The sequence below is a fragment of the Fusarium odoratissimum genome, assembly GCF_000260195.1.
Source record: "Fusarium odoratissimum NRRL 54006 unplaced genomic scaffold supercont1.22, whole genome shotgun sequence".
Taxonomy (NCBI): Eukaryota; Fungi; Ascomycota; class Sordariomycetes; order Hypocreales; family Nectriaceae; genus Fusarium; species Fusarium odoratissimum.
The window spans coordinates 433,386-455,211 of NW_022158707.1; the positions used below are offsets into that span (position 1 = coordinate 433,386).

Here is a 21,826-nt window from a genome sequence, read left to right on the forward strand (position 1 = left end):
AAATCAAAGTTCCGGGCGTGGGCGGAAGATCGGAGATACTGCCGGAATTGGTGGGTGCCGAGAAAAGCGGTGCATCGTGCCCTACGAGTTGATAAACATGAGTTGAAAGACGCTGAACGATTGGAAAGTGTCATTTTCATCGCTCATTGAACTTACAGTTTGGATATTCGTGATGCCTGTCTTTCAAGAAACCTCCAACGCGGCGCGAGACCAGAGAATCCTCCCTTCGCGCGCTCTACCGTTACCCCGACTCTCTCAGCAGCCAGACTTGTCCAATGTCTCCGAGGAACATAAGGAAGTCGTCGTCATTGGTGTAAGTCACAGCTCTCGTCGATAGAATTATTTATACTCACAAGCACGTTATAGGCTGGACCGGCAGGTCTGTTTCTAACCTTGCTGCTCGCAAGATATGGTATCACAGAAGCCTCACTTCTCTGTCTGGACTCCAAGCCGGGTACGCTGAAAGCCGGTCAGGCAGATGGACTCCAACCCAGAACTCTTGAGGTATTCCAAAGTTTGGGAATAGCAAGTGAGATCATCAGTGAGGGATGTCATATGGAAGAGGTTGCATTTTGGAACCCCGTGCAATCGAACGCAAACACCAACGGCAATGGTTCTCATGGTACAGGAATTGAACGGACCAGTTTTGCACCCGATGTCAACGTCCCTGCTCGTTTCCCGTTTGAGGTTACGATTCACCAAGGCCGAATTGAGCGAATTCTAGAAGAGAACCTGCATCTCTATGCAGGCAAGAGTGCCATCAGAAGATCGCATCGTTTCCTGGAGTACACAGTCGACGAAACCAACCCTGAATTCCCCATCGTGGTTAAGTACGCACAAGATCTTAAAGATGGATCAACTCAACAAGGCACCGTTCGAACAAAGTATCTCATCGGTGCAGACGGCGCACGCTCGAAAGTCCGAAAATGCATGGGTCTCGAGCTCGAGGGTGAAACAACAGATCATATCTGGGGTGTGTGCGATTTCGTCGCCGACACCGACTTTCCCGATATTCGCAAACGCTCAGCAGTTCACTCAGACGCTGGTTCTGTCATGGTCATTCCCAGAGAACAGATTGCAACGGGCGAGTATCTCACGCGTCTTTACGTTCAGGTTGCTGAGGAGGTCGACACCAGTGGTGATACTGGGACAGACAAAAAATCTGCTGATAAGAAGCGACGTGGTGCGGTTACGTTGGAATACATCTTCGAGCAAGCGCGGCAGGTTTTTGCGCCGTATGAGATTAAGATCAAGGAGGGGACGGAGCCAGATTGGTGGGCGGCTTATCAGATTGGACAGCGTATGGCTTCCAGATTTTCTGCTAAGACGTCTGATGGGGTAGAAAGGGTGTTCATTGTTGGAGATGGTAAGCTGATCCAGAATATTTTCACTGGTAGAATGCTAACTTTATGCAGCCTGCCATACTCACAGCCCTAAAGCCGGTCAGGGCATGAACGTCTCGATGATGGACTCTTACAACCTCGCCTGGAAGCTCGCCCACAGGATCCATGGCCTTACTCCCGCAAGTCCCTCTGGAATAGACTCTATCCTCGAAACATTTTCCCAAGAGCGCGTTGATGTAGCTCGCCAGCTCATTGAGTTCGACGCCCAGTTCTCGCACATGTTCTCCGGTCGCATTGGATCAGCAGATGCCGAGACCTCGGGTCTCACCCATGAAGAGTTCCTTCGAGTCTTCAGTGAGGGCAGCGGTTTCACTAGTGGTTGTGGACTTCAGTACAAGGAGAGTAGACTGATCAGGGAGTTGGATGCGAAGAGTAACTTGTTCCGGGGAGATCCACTTCTGGGCGCGTTGACACCAGGACGACGACTGCTTGATGTTGAGGTGAAGCGCTATGCTGATGCTACTGCTCGTCATCTGCAAGATGGTATGTTCTTATAAGATTGAAATCACTATGTTGGACGCTGAGGGACTGACTTATTTCACAGAAATGCCACCGACTGGCCGTTACTACATCCTCGTCTTCACAAGCAACGACCTGCTCGACCAATCCGGCACTTCGCAGTCAGCTTTACAGTCATCCGTCGATATTCTACAAAAGTTCCCGAAAGGCACCGTAACCCCAATTGTGATGCATCCACTCACTTCAAGATTCGAGTGGATTGATCTGCCAGCGGGAGTAAAGACATTTGCTGAGATGCGGACTTATGGAGTGTCAAAGAAGGAGGACGTCTACCAAGTGTTGGGTGTATCCAAGGATGATGGTGTCGTTGCAGTGGTGAGACCTGATGGATATGTTGGTATGATGGCGCCTCTGTCTAAGACGAGAGATGTAGAAGATTATCTGCGAGGTTGCTTAGTTACTATTTGAGCTATATACTACTTCGTAAGAACGTTAAGCGAAAATTACAAATTCCATCTGCGCAGCTAATCAATTGCGGAAAGGAGGGTCAGCATCAATGGCAGCTTCTGCTGACAATTGACTGAATACTGAAGGACGAAGGATCCGTCAGCTTACCCTCGGAGACATTTCAAGTTGTACAATGGAAAGAACTATCCGGCAGAGGATAAGTATCCGGGTGCATAAATCTGAGTCTGTTAACAGCTCCTCAATTCGCCTTGTGCCCTCAGCCTCAAACCTTTACCATATTGATCCGTTGCCTCGCTTGCTGTCTCACTAGTCGTTGCACCACAATGGCCTCTGCTCAAAACATCATCAAATGCGCCGTACTTTCTACGAGCCGCAAGATATCTTACAGTATCGTACAAAAATCACAAAATGGCCCTTGGATTGTCCTCTCAAACAGCTTCGGCGCTGACACCACTCTGTATCAGCCCGTCGCTCAGCGCCTCGCCTCATTAGGCTACCGAGTCCTGGGTTACGACCATCCGGGTCATGGTCAAAGTAGTCCTGTCAAAGATGTCGATAACGTCGAGATGGAAGAACTGATCAACGATATCGACGAACTCCTTCGAGTCTTGCACATCGACAGCATCCGCGCCTGGGTCGGCGTCTCACTTGGCGCAGCCAGCGGTGTCTACCTAGCCTGCCGTCACCCAAAATTGATCCAAAACCTTGCATACTGCGCATGCCCTCCTGCATCTTTTGGCGCCCTTGATATAATGCCGCTTGATTACTTCGACAAGATGCGCGCTCAGGCTGAAGCAGATGGGACTTCTGCGAATGTTATTCGGCAAATGCACTACGGCTGGGCGAGCAAAGAGTGGCTTGATGAACATCCAGGCCAGGATGAACGACTTAAACTTGCTAGTTCAACTCTGAGTCTCGATGGCTTGCGTGCGATGATGACGTTGCAGAAGAATAAGCGCTTTGACATGCGGCCGCTCGTACCTCAGCTTTTGGAAAGCTGTGAGAAGATAATGTTTGTTAAAGGAGATCATGATGCGCACCTCAACCCTTTAGTGGATATGATGAGAGATTTGGTTGTCAAGACTGCGCAGGAGAAGGGTATCGGGGGTGATTTCAAGCTTGTCACCGTGCCAGACTCGAGGCACGTAATGTACTTAGAGAACGAGAGCTATTTTGTTGATACTATCAAGGAGTTCATTTCCTAGTCAGCTCTGGGCTAGCTTTATTTTATATTCAGTACGACTTTATGGGGATGAATACTTTGAGTTCCTCACGGTTGGCAGTGACGGCATCTTGATGGCGCTAGTTTGCACCCTTCATGTCAAGCTGCACCCTAACTGTAAGAATGCGCCCTATGAATGAACTCCTCAACATTTCATGATGTGCATGACTTGGCACAGTTCGTTAGGGAATATTATATAGAGCTGATCTTACTACTACTTTATGTCCGGCTGGTACTAATATTCTCTAATTAACCTCCAGTCTTCTATCATTTCATTACCCTCACCGTCATCATGGGAAGCATTCATCAACCTCACTCAGACACCTACCCAGATCCAAATGGCTTCTACGGCCAATTCGGTGGTAACTTCTACCCACCCGAAGCTCACCAAGCACTCGAAGAACTGGCCACTAAGTACCAAGAACTCCGCCACTCACCCTCGTTCAACCAAACGCTCAACAAAGTCCGCATCGGTCTGCAAGGCCGCCCAACGCCAATCCACCATCTCGAGAACATCTCCCGAGAAGTCGGCGGTGCTCAAATTTTCGTCAAGCGCGAAGACCTGAACCACACAGGCGCGCACAAGATCAACCACTGCGTTGGTTTCGCACTTCTCGCCAAAGCAATGGGAAAGACTAAGCTCATCGCTGAGACGGGGGCAGGTCAACACGGTGTTGCACTCGCGACTGCGGCGGCGTATTTTGGTCTTGAGTGTGAGGTTCATATGGGCGGTGTTGATACCGAAAAGCAAAAGTCTAATGTTGGTCGAATGCAAATCCTTGGAGCAAGAGTTGTTGCTGCTACAGCGGGACAGTCTGCGTTGAAAGAAGCAAGTGACTCGGCTTTCAATGCGTATGTTGAACAGCGAGAGCATGCGCTATATGCAATTGGTTCGGCGATTGGGCCTCATCCATTCCCATTGATTGTGAGAGACTTCCAGTCCGTGATCGGCAAAGAAGCTCGGGAGCAATTCCTCGCCATGAGTGATGGTACTCTGCCTGAGCATGTTGTCGCATGTGTCGCTGGTGGATCCAATGCGATGGGAATGTACTCTGCTTTCATTGATGATACAGAAGTGAAGTTGCATGCGGTGGAACCATTGGGACGATCCGAAAAACTTGGCGAGCATGCAGCGACATTATCATACGGTAGACCAGGTACATTGCATGGCGCAAAGACGCTGGTTCTCCAACAAGATGAAGGCAAGCCTGCTCCCGTTTCATCCGTAGCCTCCGGGCTAGTCTATCCTGGTATTGGACCTGAGATGGCAATGCTTCACGACGCTGGGCGTATATCAGTCACAACAGTTGGCAACGACGAGGTCATCAGCACATTCTTCCGCATGGCAAAGAGTGAGGGTATCATCATTGCTCTAGAGAGCGCACATGCAATCGCATTTGCTATTCGTTTGGCAGCGCAACGACCTTCATCAGAGCGGATTCTGGTCAATCTATCGGGGCGAGGAGATAAAGATGTAGATTATGTTCTCGAGCATCATTGAACTGGTTGAAATAATCGATGAATTGGGCGTTACTAGGGTAGTAGACATTGTTTCTGAGCCGACGAAGCATCAGCACTAGCTTGGGTGAGATGGCCGAGTTGGTTATGGCGCCAGGTTAAGGTTAACCTTAACACCAATTTCCTGGTGGAGCAATCCTCCTGGGTTCGAGTCCCAGTCTCATCAAACATTTCATTTTTGGCTTCTCAATAGCTACAATCAGCTGTATACTCTTGCGCCTGTCTTTTTGCGTAGCTTGGGCTCTATAAATTTGGGCGTTGTGGTTCTATCTTTTCATTTGGGGGGCTGATCCTGCTGAAGTCATCCCGGTGCAAGATTCTGGTTCTTGTGAGTTGGGCAGATTTTGAGGTACCTCTACGAACGGGTTTCGCTGGACGTCGCTGCCACCAAATCTCCTAGAATTCAATCAGGGCCGCCGCTTTGTTTGCGCTCTATCAAGGGTCTAGTACTCCAAGCACCAGTCTTTCAAGTCGTTCGAGAAGTCGATAACAAGGCAGACAATTAGGCCAACCTACCCTCTCCCCGATACTACTCAAAACGGGAATAGTCTTTCCACTATGATCCACGATAAGACGAATACACGTGATTTAATTCTTGTGGAGTCATTACTCCATGCTAGCGAATTTTGAACGGTGCTGTAAAAACTAGAGAAAATTCGACGGATCGACCGCCAAAATGACAATTGCAGAGGACCAACAGCTCGGACTTTCCGAGTACTGGGATAGTCGCTATGCGACGTCAAATAATAATGAGCCAACTCATGAATGGTTCCGGTCATTTTCGCAGGTCCTTCCATTTCTACAGAAGAACCTCTTGGAGCAACCAGGACGGACAGCACAGGATAACCCAAGGATTCTTCACCTTGGCTCGGGCGATAGTGTCAGTCCACTGATGATCGAAATTTTGTCACACTAAACTAACTTCAGCTCAGGTTGTACCTGCTGAGCTTGCCGAGCGTGGTTACCAGAAACAATTATGTGTCGACTTCTCTCCTGTAGTGGTTGATATGATGACAGAGAGACATAAGGAAATTACAGGAATCGAATGGAGTAGAGTTGATGTCCGAGATATGCCATCAATTGCTACTGGCTCTATAGATGTCGCTTTCGATAAGGGAACGTTGGACGCCATGATTTACGGCAGTCCCTGGAGCCCTCCTGATGAAGTGAAGGAAAATACAAGCAAATACTTGAAAGAGGTACGCGGTTGACTATTTGCCCCAGGAAATGATGGCTTCTAACGACCTGTAGGTACATCGTGCGCTAAAGGCGGATGGAGTGTTTCTATACATTACTTTCAGACAACCCCATTTTATGAAGTTGTTACTGAACCCAGATAACATCTTTGACATGGAAATGGAGGTACTGGGAGACGGTGGAGGCTTTGACTATTATGGTTATGTTATAAGGAAATCTCAATAAACTTCTGAATTTTCATAACGTACTGCTTTCATATGAATCTCTTGGGAGGTAAAGTTTGTTTTCGATGGGCAGCTGGGGAATAATGTGACGAAAGACTCCGTAATCACAGTCCAATATCAAAAGCAGTACATTAGGAAAATCCACCACGGACAACTGAAAAGAAAGACCTGCGCTCTTTTCCCACTATGAAAAAGATCGTCTTTCATCCAGAGATGCATAGTCAGCAGCAATCAGAATTATGAAAGACCACCACATGTATACACTCCTCTCAGCATTCACTCACGCGTTGCTGGTTGGCAGTAACCAGTTATGATATGCGATACGCTTCACTTCACACCCTGCACCACTCATTCTTCACCACTTTCTTCTTCAGTCTCCCATTCCTCATATTCCTGCTTTTCCTTATCAACCATATATCTCCCACAGATACCATAGTATGTAAAAAGCGACGGTGCATTCCCAGGGATATCCTCCTCACAGTTTGAAAATACCGTCTCGCGGCTGATCTTGATAGTCAAGTAATTGTCGTCAAAGAACTAGATATATATCGGCTCTTCACTCATTCCCAAGTTATGAGTTTTAGTACTGCGATACTCCGGTGGTGTGAATTTGTCTATCGAACAGGCATCTTCTGCAAGTAAATACATGTGCCCGGAGTTCCTTTCAGCTCTTAGTGGTAGACGCTGTTCCTGGCTATTATTGTCCCACTCGTAGAAGGGGGCATCAAACTCGATGTATCTCGTAGGAGCGAGCTCGTAAGGGCAGCGCTTGATATGGTCAATTGACCAGAGCTTGAACATTCTCATGAGGCCAAGTTTGAGAGGCGTGGGCGTCTCGTCGATAGATTGAACTCGGGCGAGAGCGTCTTTGATTTCACTGACGCAATGCATCTCGAGTTCGATATTTTCTTTGGTAGTCACTTCTTCGTATGACTTCCAAGGTCTCAGTTCTTTTCTGCGCTGTTTCCAAGTAACCCCGGCTTTTCCCGTATCCTCATAAACTTCAATCTCCTGAGCCTCTTTTCTCATTTGCTCTCTTATTTGCTGTCTCATCTTTCCCTTCTCATCTTCCCACTTCTTATATGTTCGCAATTCTCTCTTACGGTCACGCCGTTCTTGCTTCATCTCGGCGCACATGAGGTCAGCGGGATTGTTTTGGTCGATTTCCTTGTCTGAAACTCGGCCGTCCTCGTCTAAATCTCTGTGTTATTCGCATATATCATCGCTGCCATAATCTCTGCCATTTCTAGAGGCGCAGGAGAAAGTAGAACAATCAGAAAGGTCCTCGTTATAGTCTTCAGGGCGGGTTTGTGAGTCTTCGTCCCACAAAGTCGCTTCTCCGCAGGCAAAGCGGTCTCGTACAAGGTCAGTGACGCGGCGATACCAGTCCGGTCTAACTATTGCACCCGAAAACATGATGTGATGGATTTCGGAAGGAGTTAGGTGATGGAAAAGATGGAGAGTATAGGAGATTGTGGTAACATTAAATCAAACACATGAACTGACAAGCGATGTGACTGTACGTCATGTGCCCAAACCTAGATAGCCATACGCTAAAAACGGATGAACGATAGATGGTCCTTGAGACACGGCATCATAGAATCAGTCAATCTTCATGGTCGTGGTATGTCCAATCAGACACACGACGTTCCACAATAAGTCCTGGGCGAATGGTTTAGTGGTATAATACTCCCTTAGCAAGTTCCGTCCAAGTTACAGATCGTCGCATCTGGGAGTGGTCCAGGGTTCGATTCCCTGTTCGTCCAATCACGGTGGTTAGATTCCACTAGCATCCTCATTTTTGCTTTTTAATAAGTCGCTGACGTTTTTGTGTGTCAGTACACGACTTGGCCATGCAGTATTACCTCTGGCTTTGAGTTGAGTGTGTAACCGTGCGCGTTATCTCAGCAGACGTCGGCTTTTTCTTTTCGTCTATTATTTGTGAGATAAGGCAGGGTTAAGTCATGGAAATGAGGACACAGTAGTGAAGCAACCACAAGTGCACTATATATGACCCTGGTAAAGTTTCGTGTATATTTATCATGTAGAAGACAAAGCCCAATCATGTAACACAGTTACACGAGGAAATAACCTACAGTAACCGGTACCAAGACGCCTGCTACTTTGATCTGGCATCACCTGTCGCCCGCTTCTTATCACCGCCATCAAACCAACCAACATCAGTTTGAAGAAAGAAGCTCTCAGCCTCAGCATCAGAAGGCTCACGTTTCTCAGTCTGATCACGCTTCACAATCGGAGTTCTCTTGTCAATTGTAGTGCGCTTCTTATCTCCGCCATCAAACCACCCAACGTCTGTTTGAAGGAAGAAGCTTTCAGCGTCAGCGTCAGCTGGAGCACGCTTTTTGGTCGAGGGCTTCTCAGATATGGCACGTTTCTTATCGCCGCCGTCGAACCAGCCGACATCAGTCTGGAGGAAGAAGCTCTCGGCTTCGGCTTTCTTGGAAAGTTGGCTATTGGCAGGCGTAGGTGCTGCCAAAGCAAGTAGGGGAGCGCTGAGCGCCAGAATATGAGAGACCTTCATGTCGTTAAGGTTTCTGGCTCTTGTTTTCAAGATAGGTGATGATTGTAGAATAGAGTTCGTTGATGAATGATGTCGCTGTCGCCTGCCTGTAACTTCTTGTGATCATGATGAGCTTATATCCTCATTTTATTCTAATCATCTCGGTGCAATGCTGTGCCGACATTGATGTTATGGTCCTTCGATACATCCTTTGAAAACAAAAGCGATCTCGCCATGTGCGGGGGAATGTCACGTTGTGCTCACAAATAGCCATGCATTTCGAGCATCGAGGTAACAGCACGGATGATCGAAGCCGAAGAGCTTACCATGGCATTTGTGATCAGTATGCATGAAGAGCTTTGTAGACAAGGTCGAACTGCATTATGTGACCACTCATTGGATTGGGATTTTAGCATATTCCTACGAAGGATTTCCTAAGCCTGAAAGTCTGTAGTCCGTATCGTGAGTGGTGGATAAAAGCTCAATCTTACATGCAGTCTTGGCACAGCCTAAATCCTACACGAGGGGATAGTTCTATGAGCGGCAACTATCTACAGAAAATCAACAATCTCACCGGCATAGTACGTCGCGAACGTAAGTGAGGGCTCGGCATAGTGATGGCCGAATGGCAGGATAAGATGAGTTGCATGTCAGCGCTAGAGCAACACGGAATCCCGTTCATGTGTGCCATATATCGAGCGGCATTCGTTTGTTATTTTTCGCAGTGTCAAACTTCGCCTTGCCATTTCTCTCACAGAAATGTCACGGTCTTCCCTGGATGACCTGGAGAGTCATGAGTCTCATGATCGACTGTTGAAGAATGGCGATGACCATTCCAATGACTCGAGAGACTGGGAATCACACATTGAGCAATCATCGAAGCAGAGGGTGCCCAACTACATGTCTACCATTGCGTCTACATCTATCTTACTTAACCTTCTTTTGATCATCTCATCTCTTTGCCTGTGGGCGAGAACAAGATCACCCTTACCTCCCTGGCCTGATACTCTCTATTGTACGATATCGTGGCAGAATACTCCTTAGAAACTCTACTGACTTTGGAAGCTCCGGCCCAGATCGCAGTCGAGTACGAAATAGTCACTTTCAATTCAGATTTCCCTGAAGACCAGTAAGTGTCAGTACCTCACCTTGCGACGAATCATACATAACCAAATTCGTAGCTCTGGAAAAACAGACTTCTATGGCGCATCTCCAGAAGCAGAAAAGGCATGGAGAAATCTGATGAAGCCTTATCTGGTCAGGATATCTGGCCAAGAAGCATCACGATTATCCCGTCCTACGTCTCAGATCTCTAGAGATCCAGACTACTACATTACCAGTCTTGATGTATACCACCAACTGCACTGCCTTAATGACATTCGGAAGATGGTGAGGGACTTCAACTCGACAGAAGGAGGTCTGGGCAGATTACAAACTATGCACAAGTTTCACTGCATTGACTCTATTAGACAAAGTCTTATGTGCAATGCTGACTTGAGTTTGATACATTGGTATTGGGCACCGCAAGTCGGGAAGAACTTTCCAAATGCAACTACAACGCATATTTGTCGGAAGTGGTCATTAATTGAAGAGTGGGCGATGGACCATAGGCTTGACCAAGATGACTATGATCCAAGGACGCACATTGAGTAATAGGATCCGATCAATGAACATTGAATCGCAGGCCCTTTTGCTACTTCACTTCTTCATAGAACAAGAGATTGAGACCTGACGCTCCTCGGTGGTCCACGGCTGAAGTCACTTACTTAAACGTCTGCAGCATCCGCTATGGGGTAATGACATCAGTGATACTGGACGAGAAACTGCTCCTTCGTGTCAGTCTGTGTAGCACCAGCTTTTGCGAGCTTCGATTGAAGATACCCTGCAGCGACATGGATCCAAACTCTGACGGCTCTGGCATAACAAATAATCCGGTCGCGTGGCCCAATGGCAAGGCGTCTGACTACGAATCAGAAGATTCTGGGTTCGATCCCCAGCGTGATCATATCCTTTTTTTGCCTCATCTGTGAAACCGACAAGATCTAATTTTTGCTTGTCAAGTGATGTTCGCTACAGCCTTCAAGTCTGTGTTGCTCCTATTACTTCTTTAGTTGCCTCTTGTTTGGCCTTATGCTTCGCAAGCCTCCAAACAGACCACAGCTCGGAAATCGTCCGCGTCCTTCAGTGCCGGTTCTAGAAACCAAAACTCGCGTTTTTTTAAATCTTACGTACAACTTATCAAACCTGACTTTCGATCTGTTGCCGCGCCTTTGTAATTACCACCATAATATATCTGTATCTGTATCTATGGGAGACATTTCGGTAATGATAAAGATCTCGGAACTGGACATCTGCTATCTCTGGTTACGTCGGAATCAGTCCCGGGCAGCAAGCCACATACCCTTCATCGAAAAATGCGGGGTAAGCTTTACTAATGCCTGTCTCCCCTGGTGAAGATAGCGAATACCACGCTAGCAAGCATCGCCACACGCACTTTTTTCCCCAATGCAGCACGCTAGACGTCTAATGCCTGCCGCGTCTGCCGTTACCCCAGACCTGGGGTTCCGAAGTATGATAAACGAAACGAAGATAAAGTTCCGAGCACGCTCTTGTTATTCTCCCTCTCACAGACATCGAATTGGAAATCAACATGTCTCTCGATATGGCATCTCCTGCAGTTGACAATGAGAAGCATCTTGGTTCGCAGAACCAGGATGAACAGAACTTGGAGCGCCATGGCTATGTTCAGCAGACGAAGGTATGAGATGCTGGTTCCGAAGAGTGGACGTGCTGACTGGTGATGATAGCGCAACTTCTCTCTTACTGCCATGGTTGCGACATGCGTCAACCTGATGGCAACATGGGAAGCATTATCTAGGTTCGATACCCGTCGCTATTGCTGTTTGCCTCAAATTGACCTTTCTCCGAAGTACACTCGCTGCTGGGCTCGTAAGCGGAGGGCCAGTATCCCTTGTTTACGGCGTCATCGTGGCATTTATCGGATCACTCTGTTCTGCCAGCTCCTTGGCTGAACTGGCGTCAAGGTAAGCTAGCCCATCCACATTCTGAGTAACTGCTGACGCGTTCATTCTCAGCTATCCTACCGCCGGCGGACAATATCACTTCGTCGCCAAGCTAAGTCCGAAAACGAGCCGACCCCTGACCAGCTGGTTTGCTGGATACATCTCGTGAGTCACGGTCGAATCCAGACGCGAGAAGGAAATATAAGCTGACAACATGAAGAACATTAGGTTGGATAGCCTCCGCTGGCAGTGCCCCCTTTCTCGCCGGAACACAGATACAAGGCCTCCTCGTCCTCAACTATCCCGATTCCTACGTCTTCCAAAGATGGCATGGCACGCTGCTCTTCTGGGCCGTCCTTCTGGGCTCCGCTTGCATTTGTATCTTCTGCAGTAACAAGCTGCCACTCATCGAGAAGCTGACCCTCGTGCTACACGTCACCTTCTTCATCGCAATCATAGTCACCATGGCCGTGACATCACCAACCAAGCACTCGGCCGAATGGGTCTTTTCCCACTTCGAGAATAATTCTGGATGGGGCAACAACGCGGTGGCTTGGAGTATAGGACTTCTCAGCTCTTGCTATGTTCTTATCGGCTATGATGGTGCCACCCATCTTAGTGAGGAGATGAACAATGCTGAGATGGGTGTACCCAGGGCTATGGTTGGTTGTCTCTTGGTCAACGGTCCTTTGGGCTTTGCCTTCCTCCTTATAATTCTCTTCTTCATGGGAGATATTTCGGCGGCTTTGGCTACACCTACAGGGTTCCCTATCATTGAGATTTTCCTTCATATGACCGGCAGCGTTGCGGCTGCTACTACCATGACTGCTATGATTACTGTTATGGCATGCTTGTCGACAGTTCCTCTCCTCACAGCGGCGGCTCGCATCATGTGGGCGTTTGCTAGAGATGGAGGTAAGCCAGTTTGATCATTTTGAGTTACACATGACTAATATTACAATTACACAGGTCTCCCCTTCGCTGAGCGTATTGCAAGCGTTGACAAACGTCGACAAATCCCCACCGTATCCATCGTCGTTGTCAGCTTCCTGCTTATGCTGCTGAGTCTAATCAACATTGGTTCTACGACAGCCTTCAATGCTATCCTATCCCTTGCTGTAGTTAGTCTACAGGCCTCATACCTCCTTCCAATCCTTCTGTTGATCTGGCGGCGCTTATTCCGCCCGGATACCTTGCGCTGGGGTCCTTGGAGACTCGGCAGAGCAGGCCTACCTATCAACGTCATTGCCGTTATTTATCTCATGTATACCTGCATCTTCCTTCTTTTCCCTCCTTTTCAGCCAATCACTCCGGTGAACATGAATTATGCACCTGTTGTATTGGGTGGTGCGCTGGTGTTTGGCTGCTTCTATTGGCCTCTGAGGGTTAGCAAGCGGTATGTTGGTCCACTGACAGATGCCGAAGTTTTAGAGGGAACACTACACTAGTTTGCTTTGATGAATGCGATACCGGCCTTTGATAGATCCGGACCATATCTGCTAATCACCGGCTGTATGATAATATATAACGATTACTTACTATCTCAAAGCACAATCCCTCACTTAGTAATTCTGGCAGTGATTGTGATTCATTGTTGTGATAAGCCGTTAGACTCTTCATCCGGACTGGCCCTGGTGCTGTTTTACTGTTATCTCGCCAAATTGATGAGGTAAGATTTGGTTAGGTGACTGGGTGTCCAGGACATCTAGCCAATCCCAGCCAACCAATTGATAACCACATGACTTTTATCAGCGGAACCCCACTTCCGGTTTCCGACTGTTCGCCTATCTCATGTCTTGGACAACCTTCTTATCTTGCTGACAAGCTACCAGGGTCTGTTAGTCAAGTTGCTAAGTATGGGAAATCCCCTGCATGACTCCGATTTCATCAGGCAATGATCTTATTGCACATCTCTAGGGTGGGCAGCTCTCCATGGATCAGTCTACTGCTTCTGCGGCATCGATCCGAAGGCGGCAGAAATTGAGGAGTGAGTCTGACTATGAGACTTTACCACCTTGTCTACCTTACCTCAGCTAATGTTGTTGGAATGCGAAGGCGGCTGCATTACTTGTAAGAAACGCGTGGGTCTAATATCCTTACCTTCGATTACTTCATATATAGCTTGCTAAACGCTACCGCAGAAGTTGAAATGCGATGAAGCAGAGCCTGCTTGTACTCGTTGCGTCAAATCAAATCTGTTATGCCCTGGCTATAAACGTCCAGTAAAATGGTCGACCAAATACGAGATTGACTATGGCATCCATTCGTATGCTGGCCCCAGCTCAAGGCACTCGCCTGGCATTGGCGATTCACCATCTTCTCCATCTGACACCGACAATGCCCTTGTACTGTACTCCCCGCAGGAGGAGTCCTTCAAGCTTTTAACACACTACTTCGCATCAGCATGTCAGGTCCTGTCATCTTTTGACTCACCTAACAACCCTTATCGTTCGGATCTGCTAGAATTTATACGGAACTCCCCCATTGTGTTCAATAGTGCCTTGAGTGTGTCGGCGGCCCATCTAAGCCAGCAAGAACAAGACACATCTTTGATACCCTTGACTTTCCAGACGGAAGCTATTTCACATATATCGAGGGAGCTCGCCGAAATACATGTTACCCAACATAGATTGGCTCCTCTTCGCACCTCAACGGCGTCAACGATAAGAGATGACTTGATGTTAGGTATCACTCTCATTGGCATGACCTCTGTAGGTGTCCTTACTCAATAATGATTTTACAAGGCTTACATCTGAACTTACAGAGCTGGCACGATCCTTCTTCTCTCGGCCTGTGCCATTTTCATGGTGCTCGACAAGTATTCAGCATTTGGATGAACCAATTCGACCTCATGGACCTTCAGTTGCCATCTCACCGCATCCAACGCTTAATAGCTTCATCAATGGTCTATTGGGAAGTTATGGCCTCTTGCTTGATTGATCAAGAGGTTGGCGCACTTTCATACCTCGACGTGTTCTCCGCTCTACCACCTACGACCTTTTGTTATCCGTGTCCATGGACCGGAGTTGGCACAAATATTTTGATCCATCTCGCCAAATGCATGACAATAGTACGGCAGAGACGACGTCTGATTTCATACAATTATTCAATGGGGGGTGATATAGACGTATCAAGCCGCAGCGTCGATTTACTCACTCAAGCTTTCACTCTAAGTCTAGACATAGACCAATGCCAAATACCAACTCCTGCAGAGATACAGGATACTGGCGACTACAGGACTCCGCCAGATCATCTCTGTAAGATAGCTAAGTGCTATCAACTGGTTGCTCGTCTTGAGCTTGACCGGGCATTCCCCGAACTCACACAAGGCCTACAGAATGATCAAACCCAGGATAGTTTGCTCTCGCAGCATATCTTAGAGCTTGCTGTGAAGATTCTAGAAATCATCAACACTATTCCGGAGGATTCCCGAACCATTGCCATTCAGACCATCATAATTTTAGCAGCAGGAAGTGCACTTGGATCCAGTTCAAATGCAGACACCAATATCAAAGTGTTAGTTGCAGGCTGGAGGAGATTTGTGCTTGGGAGGCTGCACAACTCATTCTTGTCTCTCAAACTTCAGACGATTAATAGGGTATCTACTGTGCTTCAAGGGGCCTGGGCGCGGATGGATTCGGTGGCTATTGAGGCGCCTGATTCCACATCCTTTGACAAGAGTCCAATTTTGTTAGTGCATTGGATTGATGTTATGACAGAAGCTGGACTGGAGACCATTCTAGGATAGTACTAGGAAATTGACTGTGTCCCTTTCTAGCCCTCTTGGTAGGCTGACCATTCTCCCGTTCGTTTCGTACTCTTCTCATACAGTACCATGAAAGTCCGAGAAAGTAGTTGTACATGCAAAGCTCGGAGAGTCGGAGGATGGGAATGCATCATGAGTCAAGGACTTTCGGTCTCATCAAAGTCCGAAGGCAGCCAGGGCTTATCATCCTCTGTCATAGCTATCTCGGTTACCGGCTGAATGACAACGAAAAAGGCCGTCGAGACCCTTGGAAGAGAGTTTCCAAGATGCTTCTCCGCACGCAAAAGACAGCTACAAGTGGGGACCTCGCACTTTTTTTCTGTAAGCGGAAAGGTTGTAATCGATGGTGCCTAGATCTTGACGATAATGCGGGGAAGCTCCGTTTTTGATAGGACTACTGTATCAAAAGCTTTACGGAATTTACGGAATTCAACAGTGATGGGTAGCCGATATTCAAGTGTAGATTTAGGAGACTTTGCTGAATGATCAACCAGTATGGTGCTCAACGATGTACTATAAAGATGGCGTCGTCTCTCCTCAAATGAATCGACTATCTAAAACAAGTTTCTACCCTCAACACACCATTCTCTTAACAACGCTATAAAAAGTTATAGAGTCGGCATTTCATATTCTTTACTCTTTAAGCCTCTTTTACTAGTCAACATGGTTCCATCAGCTACTTCAGAGATGGCAGATTTTGTCCCGGTGGCTAAATGGCCAACCCTCCAGGAAATGGCCGATGGCTTCAGAGAGCACCTCATGCCAGCATCCAACAAGCTGCAGGGCAAATACTTTGAACATACTTATGACAATGGTTGGAAGATTTCTCATGACTTTGGTGCGGATACCGTCACGTGGAAGATCCTCGAGGGAGAAGGAACAGGTCTTACTGCACCAGCCAAGTACGAGGCTTTCGAAGTGCGACCAGATATCTTCTTCGTCGACTTCTTCAAGCCTGACTACAATGAAGTCGTCAGCTTGATCGTCGATACCGTCACTGGACAAGCTATTGCTGGTGTTTCAGGCTTCAAGGACGAGAATGGTGAACGCAGAACATTTACCTCTTTCATCAACGCAGTCGCATTCGGAGGGAAGCCTGTTGAACCATTCCCAGCCACTGATGAACTCATTGGAAAACACGTTCTGTACCGATACACTCCCCGAGATGCTTATGAGCACGTTTATCTCAACAAGGGTACTATGACCTGGCATTGTCTCAGCGGCACAGAGAGGGGCATCGCAGATGCTGAGAAGTGCCAGATGCTCAAGCTGCGAGACAACTTGTACATGCTGTTCTGGACTGAAACAGTTATGCCTGTTGAATCAATTGTCGTTGTGGACCTGGAAAAGATGAGGTCTACTGGGCGTTTTTACTGCTGGGATCCAAAGCCAAAGGAGGCTGTGCACGTGCGATTTGGTTCTTATGCTACTGTTCTGGCAGAGACGTCGCCACTAGAGACGCTGAGAAAGATTTCGCAGAACAAGCTTTAGAAATAGGTGTATGTTAGTGCACATCACAACAGAATCATATCTGCGTTTGCTGAGCATCAAAATACCCACGAATGAAAGTAAATGTGCTGGTTGTAAGCGAGACTTGTTGCAAAGGGCAGCGATAAGCGCTCAACAACTCAATCGAGAGTAAAAAAGCGACAAGCCTAGTTTCCGCGTTCCTGGATTGTGATGTTGCCTGCAAAGCGATGGGTTTTATAGATTATAGATTCCTTTCAGGAGACAATCGGAAAAAATCTCTCCAATACGGTAACATAACGTGTTCTTAAAATGGAGTAATGACTTGCAAGCCCTCTGTTCTAGGGTAGGGGTATCACGAAGTGGCTAGGTGGAGTTGCTTTGGGTCGAGGCCGCTTTGACGATGAGCCTCCCTCGCAGGGTTAGCGAACGTGCCTATTAAGTTAGACCTGCCTTGGTCAAGATCAATTAAGGTCTCAAAACTTTCTTGGCAAATACGCCAATTTCTAGAACCTCACTCCGCACGAGTGCCAAGCAGCCACGAACCCTTCGCGCCTGATAACCCACTTCAGCTTTGACAATGGTTCAAGCAGATAAGATGAATGACTCGGATTGGTCTTGTTCTCTTCAACGTTCGTATTGTTCCAACAAACCATGTGGCAGGCAAGCCACAGTCAGTGCTCAGTTCAATAAAACGTCGGATATAGAGTTGACGCTTGGAGCGTTTACTCTGAAGCCATGTTAGGCAAGACTCCGAAACGTTTTTCATTGGTCAATTCATGACTCGCCAAAACGGCCCTGGAATGCCAACTCACTGATCAGGCAATTCACTGCAGATACTGATGGACAGCTTTCATGCTGCTTTGAGACCATAATAACAGCTAAAACATCGGCCCTATGATCAGTCACAATTACTAGCTGCTCAGCTCGCCTCATGACAGAGCCTTAGGATTAAGCTTAAGAGTGCCTGAGTCAAAGCTATGATCCACTCATCATGCGATGGGCGTTAAACTATTGGAAGCATTCTTAAGGGATGCCAAGGACGTTGAATTGTGCTCGACAGCCTTAACATGCAGGCGTTTCGGCCAAGTGAATGATCGCCAGACGCGCCTATGAAATTCCCGAGATGCTCGATCTCTTTTGTTAGGATCTACGATGCAGCTCACAGACATTGATTACCACTACGATCTACATACCTAAAAACGTCCAGCATTGCTTCCGTTGGAAGCGAAACAGCCACTTAAATGGCTTCATTCAAGCCCACTGTGTAATCTCCAGGCCTGGGGAGGCCTGAGTAATTGTTGGGAGCCATCAGGTAAATAAATCATTTCCCCTTATTCTCGAGATTATACCCTTTGTGGGTTCCCCGAGGCCCACTACGCGCAGAGTTTTCCTTGTGTAACAAAGGTCCAGGCACAAATCGCCACTTGACCTCATTCGGCCAACACAAAGCAGATCATCCGGTTCTCCGACGCTATTACCGGAATAACACATTTATTAACAGTCTAGCCAATCTCCTAGACCCCGGGGCGAGATTTCTATGGAACCGCGCTCCGAGAACTAGAAACCTGTCGCGCCCTGTCAGAGCGTTTTTCCTCATGGCAGATTGGCCCAAGTCCGAAGCTCCCTGACTCAAAGTTCCCGACTTTCTGGCTGCGCCAACACAAGCAGGGCTAGCCTCCCCGTCATGAAGATTGAGCTAAGATGTATCCAGATAAGACGCAAATCATTGCCGTGTTTTCCTGGTCAAGCCGCTTTGGTAGTCTGTTACAGGAATCCCCTTTTGTCTCCATCTCCTGCACTCCACAGACGAAACTATCCCGGTCTGGATTGTTGTCCGGAGACTCGTGGCGAGTGAGTGGTGTTTTACCATGTCTGCATATATAGTCGATGGGGTGTTGCCCGCTCGCTCGGTTAGGAGAGAGAGTCCACCCGCTGCACCCTGTTCTTCATTCTTTCTTCTCTGCCACACGAGTTCAACACCATGGCGATCGAGAGTCGGGCGACGCAGATTGCTGCGATCGGTTATACTTTTGTGATCCTCTCATCGATTGCGACATGTCTCCGCGTCTACTGCCGAGGATGGGTTGTCAAGGCGTTTGGCGCGGATGATTGGCTTGCCGTCATTGCCCAGGTAGGACGCATTCCCCCCTATTGGTAAGACCTTGCTAACCGAGAAAGTTTATGTTTATCGTCTTTTGCTCCTATGAGATCACTGGTGTCCGATATGGAACTGGACGTCACTTCAAGGACATCGAGCCGGAGAATATCCCCAGGGCGATGCAGATGTGGTGGACATGCGAACCAACCTACGTCTTGACCAACATGGCCATCAAGGCCAGTATTGCTATCTTCTTGTTGCGAATTTGCATTACACGTACACACAAGATTATCATCTGGACCATTACTGGCATCACAGAAATCTACAGCTTGTTCTTCTTCCTGCTGTTTGTTCTGCAATGTCGACCTACATCACTCTTCTGGCTCCGGTATACCAGCAATCCTCCTGGAGGTAGTTGCTTGGACGCCTCGGTGGTTGCCAAGGCCTTCTATGCTTACTCCGCTATCAGCTGTTTGTCCGATTGGACCTATAGTTTGCTACCCATTGCTCTGGTTTATAATCTTCAGATGAGCAGAAGAACAAAGATATCTGTTGTCGGTATTCTGGCTGCAGGTGCTATGTATGTGTCAACACTCCTCTACCCGCCGAAATAGTTTACTGACCTTGATTACAGTGCCTCTAGTGCAACCATCATCCGCTTCCCTTACCTCTACTCCCTCACCGACATCGACGACTTCCTATACTCTACCTCAGATGTCGCTATCTGGTCCACTGTTGAGACTGGTCTTGGTATCACTGCCTCAGCTGTTGCAACACTCCGACCTCTCCTCCGTAGCTTCCTTGGTCATGGATCATCTGCAGATGGACAGGGAAACTCAGCTAGGCCTTGGCAGCGAACAGGTAGTAACCATCCAACAGGAGGCTACATTCGCAGCCACGGCCAGAACGGCGAGGAAGCTTTCGATCTCCACGACAATGCTGGCAAGCGTATTGGAGTCACTACCATCATCGACCACGACGACAAGTCAGATGGCAATGGCGAAACAGGCAAGAATGGAAGCAGATCAGAAGCTTCTGACTCTGTCGCTGAGCTCCATGGCTGGAATAGCAGCCAGTCAGATCTGGCCGATGCCAATGGTCAACCACGTGCCCAAAAAGGATGGAATGTGTTGGTCAAGAAGACTGTTGTCCAAACTCGAGGATCAGACCTTGCATAGGCCCGACTTGGCCATGTCATAAAAAGTTAGTGTAGATATAGTTACGAGGCGGGGAGAAAACTTGTTTCTCTGTCCCACGATACCCTTAGCGCTTCCCTTTAGCAGGTGGTCAATGATAATACGTTTTAATATTCACTTTCGAGTCCTTTTTATCGCAATTGAGACATGTGAAAGGTATGACATCGATTAAACTTTCATGTGTGACGGCTTGACACGTAACAATCCGATCTGCCGTCCGTGCCGTGTCGATCCCCGAAAGTAAAATGAGTGGTAAATATCCAATGAAACGGTTAGAAGATTTTCTAAGCTTTAATACTGTGGATTCGAGCTGAATGTAGAGTAAGATGGAGTTGCAGATTGAGTTTGATCGGCAATTCATAGCGACGGAAACAATCGATAGTCTCTGCAAACGGTAGATCCCGCAGCGGTAATTAGTCTTTGTGGATGAAATGCCGAAACGCATCTGTTCATGATCGACAAAAGCTGAAAGCGATTTGGAAAGGGCCTGCTATTAACCAAAAGTTCCATTTTTTGACAATCTCGAGTGCGGTGGTGCTGATAGCTTTCAAGTATAAAGGGTCAGGAAGATTCTCAAATTTATCTCATCCCAGCTTCCTCTCAACCACAGCAAACATCAACACTCAAACATTCTATCACTCCAAAGAGATTTCTTTCTACATTCATCATGGCTGATAAGACGGTACTTAAGAACTCTCCTTCTCCTCTCATGCCTACTAACAAGACGCACAGAAAATCCGCTACACCTACCTCGGCTACGATGAGTGGCAGGCATCTGAGTCCCAGCTCAAAAAGTAAGCAGTCCATCGTAAAATACTCTTCATCATTCTAACGAGAGTTTTCTAGGCTCATCCAGGACGACACTGGCGTTGAGTTTTGGATTGAGACCAGATCTATCCCTCCCATGGGAATTCCTCCGTATGTTGCCATTAACCGAGCTGTCTTTACATATTGTCGCTAACTCTCTTAAGTCCCGTGACTAAGGATTGTATCGAGAAACTCAAAGGATTGAATGGTGTTAAGGTCGATGAGATAGAAGAAGATGACTAGTAGAGCTAGGCCATGCGAACAATGTTCTATTGACAAATAGCTATTCAAATCAGGGAAATATCTATACCATAGCTAAAACCTATCAAGAATATCACATATTCCCCAGTGGCTGTATCTGAGCTGAAAGAATTGACAGATCATGTTGGTTGTGTCTAGTTCCGTCGTCTGACATGTGCATGCGCCCAACCATATCAGAGGCACGAAAATATCT

The 21,826-nt window shown here is 47.5% G+C and overlaps 12 protein-coding genes and 3 non-coding genes across 15 annotated transcripts; 13 read left to right on the forward strand and 2 right to left on the reverse strand.

The window, feature by feature from the left end:
• Positions 1-50: 50 nt before the first annotated feature.
• On the forward strand, positions 51-2,377 carry FOIG_11646 (uncharacterized protein). Its single transcript, XM_031212216.1, has 4 exons — positions 51-313; positions 367-1,366; positions 1,416-1,886; positions 1,948-2,377. The coding sequence occupies exons 1-4, from the start codon at positions 173-175 to the stop codon at positions 2,328-2,330; spliced, it is 1,995 nt and encodes a 664-aa protein (XP_031058193.1). The 5' UTR covers positions 51-172; the 3' UTR covers positions 2,331-2,377.
• Positions 2,378-2,653: 276 nt separating this feature from the next.
• Positions 2,654-3,535, forward strand: FOIG_11647 (uncharacterized protein; the record flags this gene model as incomplete). Its single annotated transcript, XM_031212217.1, has 1 exon — positions 2,654-3,535. One exon carries the CDS (start codon positions 2,654-2,656, stop codon positions 3,533-3,535), a length of 882 nt encoding a protein of 293 aa, XP_031058194.1.
• Positions 3,536-3,844: 309 nt separating this feature from the next.
• On the forward strand, positions 3,845-5,053 carry FOIG_11648 (tryptophan synthase, beta subunit; the record flags this gene model as incomplete). Its single annotated transcript, XM_031212218.1, has 1 exon — positions 3,845-5,053. The coding sequence occupies one exon, from the start codon at positions 3,845-3,847 to the stop codon at positions 5,051-5,053; it is 1,209 nt and encodes a 402-aa protein (XP_031058195.1).
• Positions 5,054-5,136: 83 nt separating this feature from the next.
• On the forward strand, positions 5,137-5,236 carry FOIG_11649. The gene has a single exon. It is a non-coding gene; the product is annotated as a tRNA-Leu (tRNA).
• A 440-nt stretch (positions 5,237-5,676) lies between these two features.
• FOIG_11650 (uncharacterized protein) lies at positions 5,677-6,510 on the forward strand. The gene is made up of 3 exons (XM_031212219.1): positions 5,677-5,950; positions 6,003-6,269; positions 6,322-6,510. Exons 1-3 carry the CDS (start codon positions 5,747-5,749, stop codon positions 6,490-6,492), a joined length of 642 nt encoding a protein of 213 aa, XP_031058196.1. The 5' UTR covers positions 5,677-5,746; the 3' UTR covers positions 6,493-6,510.
• A 329-nt stretch (positions 6,511-6,839) lies between these two features.
• Positions 6,840-7,616, reverse strand: FOIG_11651 (uncharacterized protein; the record flags this gene model as incomplete). Its single annotated transcript, XM_031212220.1, has 2 exons — positions 6,840-6,993; positions 7,138-7,616. 2 exons carry the CDS (start codon positions 7,614-7,616, stop codon positions 6,840-6,842), a joined length of 633 nt encoding a protein of 210 aa, XP_031058197.1.
• A 539-nt stretch (positions 7,617-8,155) lies between these two features.
• FOIG_11652 lies at positions 8,156-8,257 on the forward strand. Its single transcript has one exon. It is a non-coding gene; the product is annotated as a tRNA-Ala (tRNA).
• A 353-nt stretch (positions 8,258-8,610) lies between these two features.
• On the reverse strand, positions 8,611-9,033 carry FOIG_11653 (uncharacterized protein; the record flags this gene model as incomplete). Its single annotated transcript, XM_031212221.1, has 1 exon — positions 8,611-9,033. One exon carries the CDS (start codon positions 9,031-9,033, stop codon positions 8,611-8,613), a length of 423 nt encoding a protein of 140 aa, XP_031058198.1.
• A 738-nt stretch (positions 9,034-9,771) lies between these two features.
• Positions 9,772-10,665, forward strand: FOIG_11654 (uncharacterized protein; the record flags this gene model as incomplete). Its single annotated transcript, XM_031212222.1, has 3 exons — positions 9,772-10,027; positions 10,078-10,141; positions 10,194-10,665. 3 exons carry the CDS (start codon positions 9,772-9,774, stop codon positions 10,663-10,665), a joined length of 792 nt encoding a protein of 263 aa, XP_031058199.1.
• Positions 10,666-10,945: 280 nt separating this feature from the next.
• Positions 10,946-11,017, forward strand: FOIG_11655. The gene has a single exon. It is a non-coding gene; the product is annotated as a tRNA-Arg (tRNA).
• Positions 11,018-11,662: 645 nt separating this feature from the next.
• On the forward strand, positions 11,663-13,581 carry FOIG_11656 (uncharacterized protein; the record flags this gene model as incomplete). Its single annotated transcript, XM_031212223.1, has 6 exons — positions 11,663-11,770; positions 11,820-11,890; positions 11,943-12,056; positions 12,108-12,200; positions 12,256-12,950; positions 13,005-13,581. 6 exons carry the CDS (start codon positions 11,663-11,665, stop codon positions 13,481-13,483), a joined length of 1,560 nt encoding a protein of 519 aa, XP_031058200.1. The 3' UTR covers positions 13,484-13,581.
• Positions 13,582-13,838: 257 nt separating this feature from the next.
• On the forward strand, positions 13,839-15,783 carry FOIG_11657 (uncharacterized protein; the record flags this gene model as incomplete). The annotated part of the gene is made up of 4 exons (XM_031212224.1): positions 13,839-14,022; positions 14,091-14,116; positions 14,177-14,746; positions 14,800-15,783. Exons 1-4 carry the CDS (start codon positions 13,968-13,970, stop codon positions 15,781-15,783), a joined length of 1,635 nt encoding a protein of 544 aa, XP_031058201.1. The 5' UTR covers positions 13,839-13,967.
• A 681-nt stretch (positions 15,784-16,464) lies between these two features.
• On the forward strand, positions 16,465-17,292 carry FOIG_11658 (uncharacterized protein; the record flags this gene model as incomplete). The annotated part of the gene is made up of 1 exon (XM_031212225.1): positions 16,465-17,292. One exon carries the CDS (start codon positions 16,465-16,467, stop codon positions 17,290-17,292), a length of 828 nt encoding a protein of 275 aa, XP_031058202.1.
• Positions 17,293-19,252: 1,960 nt separating this feature from the next.
• Positions 19,253-20,666, forward strand: FOIG_11659 (uncharacterized protein; the record flags this gene model as incomplete). Its single annotated transcript, XM_031212226.1, has 3 exons — positions 19,253-19,402; positions 19,450-19,949; positions 20,004-20,666. The coding sequence occupies 3 exons, from the start codon at positions 19,253-19,255 to the stop codon at positions 20,545-20,547; spliced, it is 1,194 nt and encodes a 397-aa protein (XP_031058203.1). The 3' UTR covers positions 20,548-20,666.
• Positions 20,667-21,162: 496 nt separating this feature from the next.
• FOIG_11660 (uncharacterized protein) lies at positions 21,163-21,726 on the forward strand. Its single transcript, XM_031212227.1, has 4 exons — positions 21,163-21,247; positions 21,298-21,359; positions 21,412-21,483; positions 21,537-21,726. Exons 1-4 carry the CDS (start codon positions 21,233-21,235, stop codon positions 21,613-21,615), a joined length of 228 nt encoding a protein of 75 aa, XP_031058204.1. The 5' UTR covers positions 21,163-21,232; the 3' UTR covers positions 21,616-21,726.
• The last annotated feature ends 100 nt before the right edge of the window (positions 21,727-21,826 follow it).

What these genes read in the sequence shown, in the direction of transcription:
- FOIG_11646 (XM_031212216.1), top strand. Translation starts at nt 173, where the DNA reads ATGCCTGTCTTTCAAGAAACCTCCAACGCGGCGCGAGACCAGAGAATC. An exon ending in AGGAAGTCGTCGTCATTGGT is followed by an intron (nt 314 to 366) that starts GTAAGTCACAGC and finishes AGCACGTTATAG; the next exon opens with GCTGGACCGGCAGGTCTGTT. An exon ending in GGTGTTCATTGTTGGAGATG is followed by an intron (nt 1,367 to 1,415) that starts GTAAGCTGATCC and finishes AACTTTATGCAG; the next exon opens with CCTGCCATACTCACAGCCCT.
- FOIG_11650 (XM_031212219.1), top strand. Translation starts at nt 5,747, where the DNA reads ATGACAATTGCAGAGGACCAACAGCTCGGACTTTCCGAGTACTGGGAT. An exon ending in ACCTTGGCTCGGGCGATAGT is followed by an intron (nt 5,951 to 6,002) that starts GTCAGTCCACTG and finishes ACTTCAGCTCAG; the next exon opens with GTTGTACCTGCTGAGCTTGC. An exon ending in CAAGCAAATACTTGAAAGAG is followed by an intron (nt 6,270 to 6,321) that starts GTACGCGGTTGA and finishes AACGACCTGTAG; the next exon opens with GTACATCGTGCGCTAAAGGC.
- FOIG_11660 (XM_031212227.1), top strand. An exon ending in TCTGAGTCCCAGCTCAAAAA is followed by an intron (nt 21,360 to 21,411) that starts GTAAGCAGTCCA and finishes AGAGTTTTCTAG; the next exon opens with GCTCATCCAGGACGACACTG. An exon ending in CCTCCCATGGGAATTCCTCC is followed by an intron (nt 21,484 to 21,536) that starts GTATGTTGCCAT and finishes AACTCTCTTAAG; the next exon opens with TCCCGTGACTAAGGATTGTA.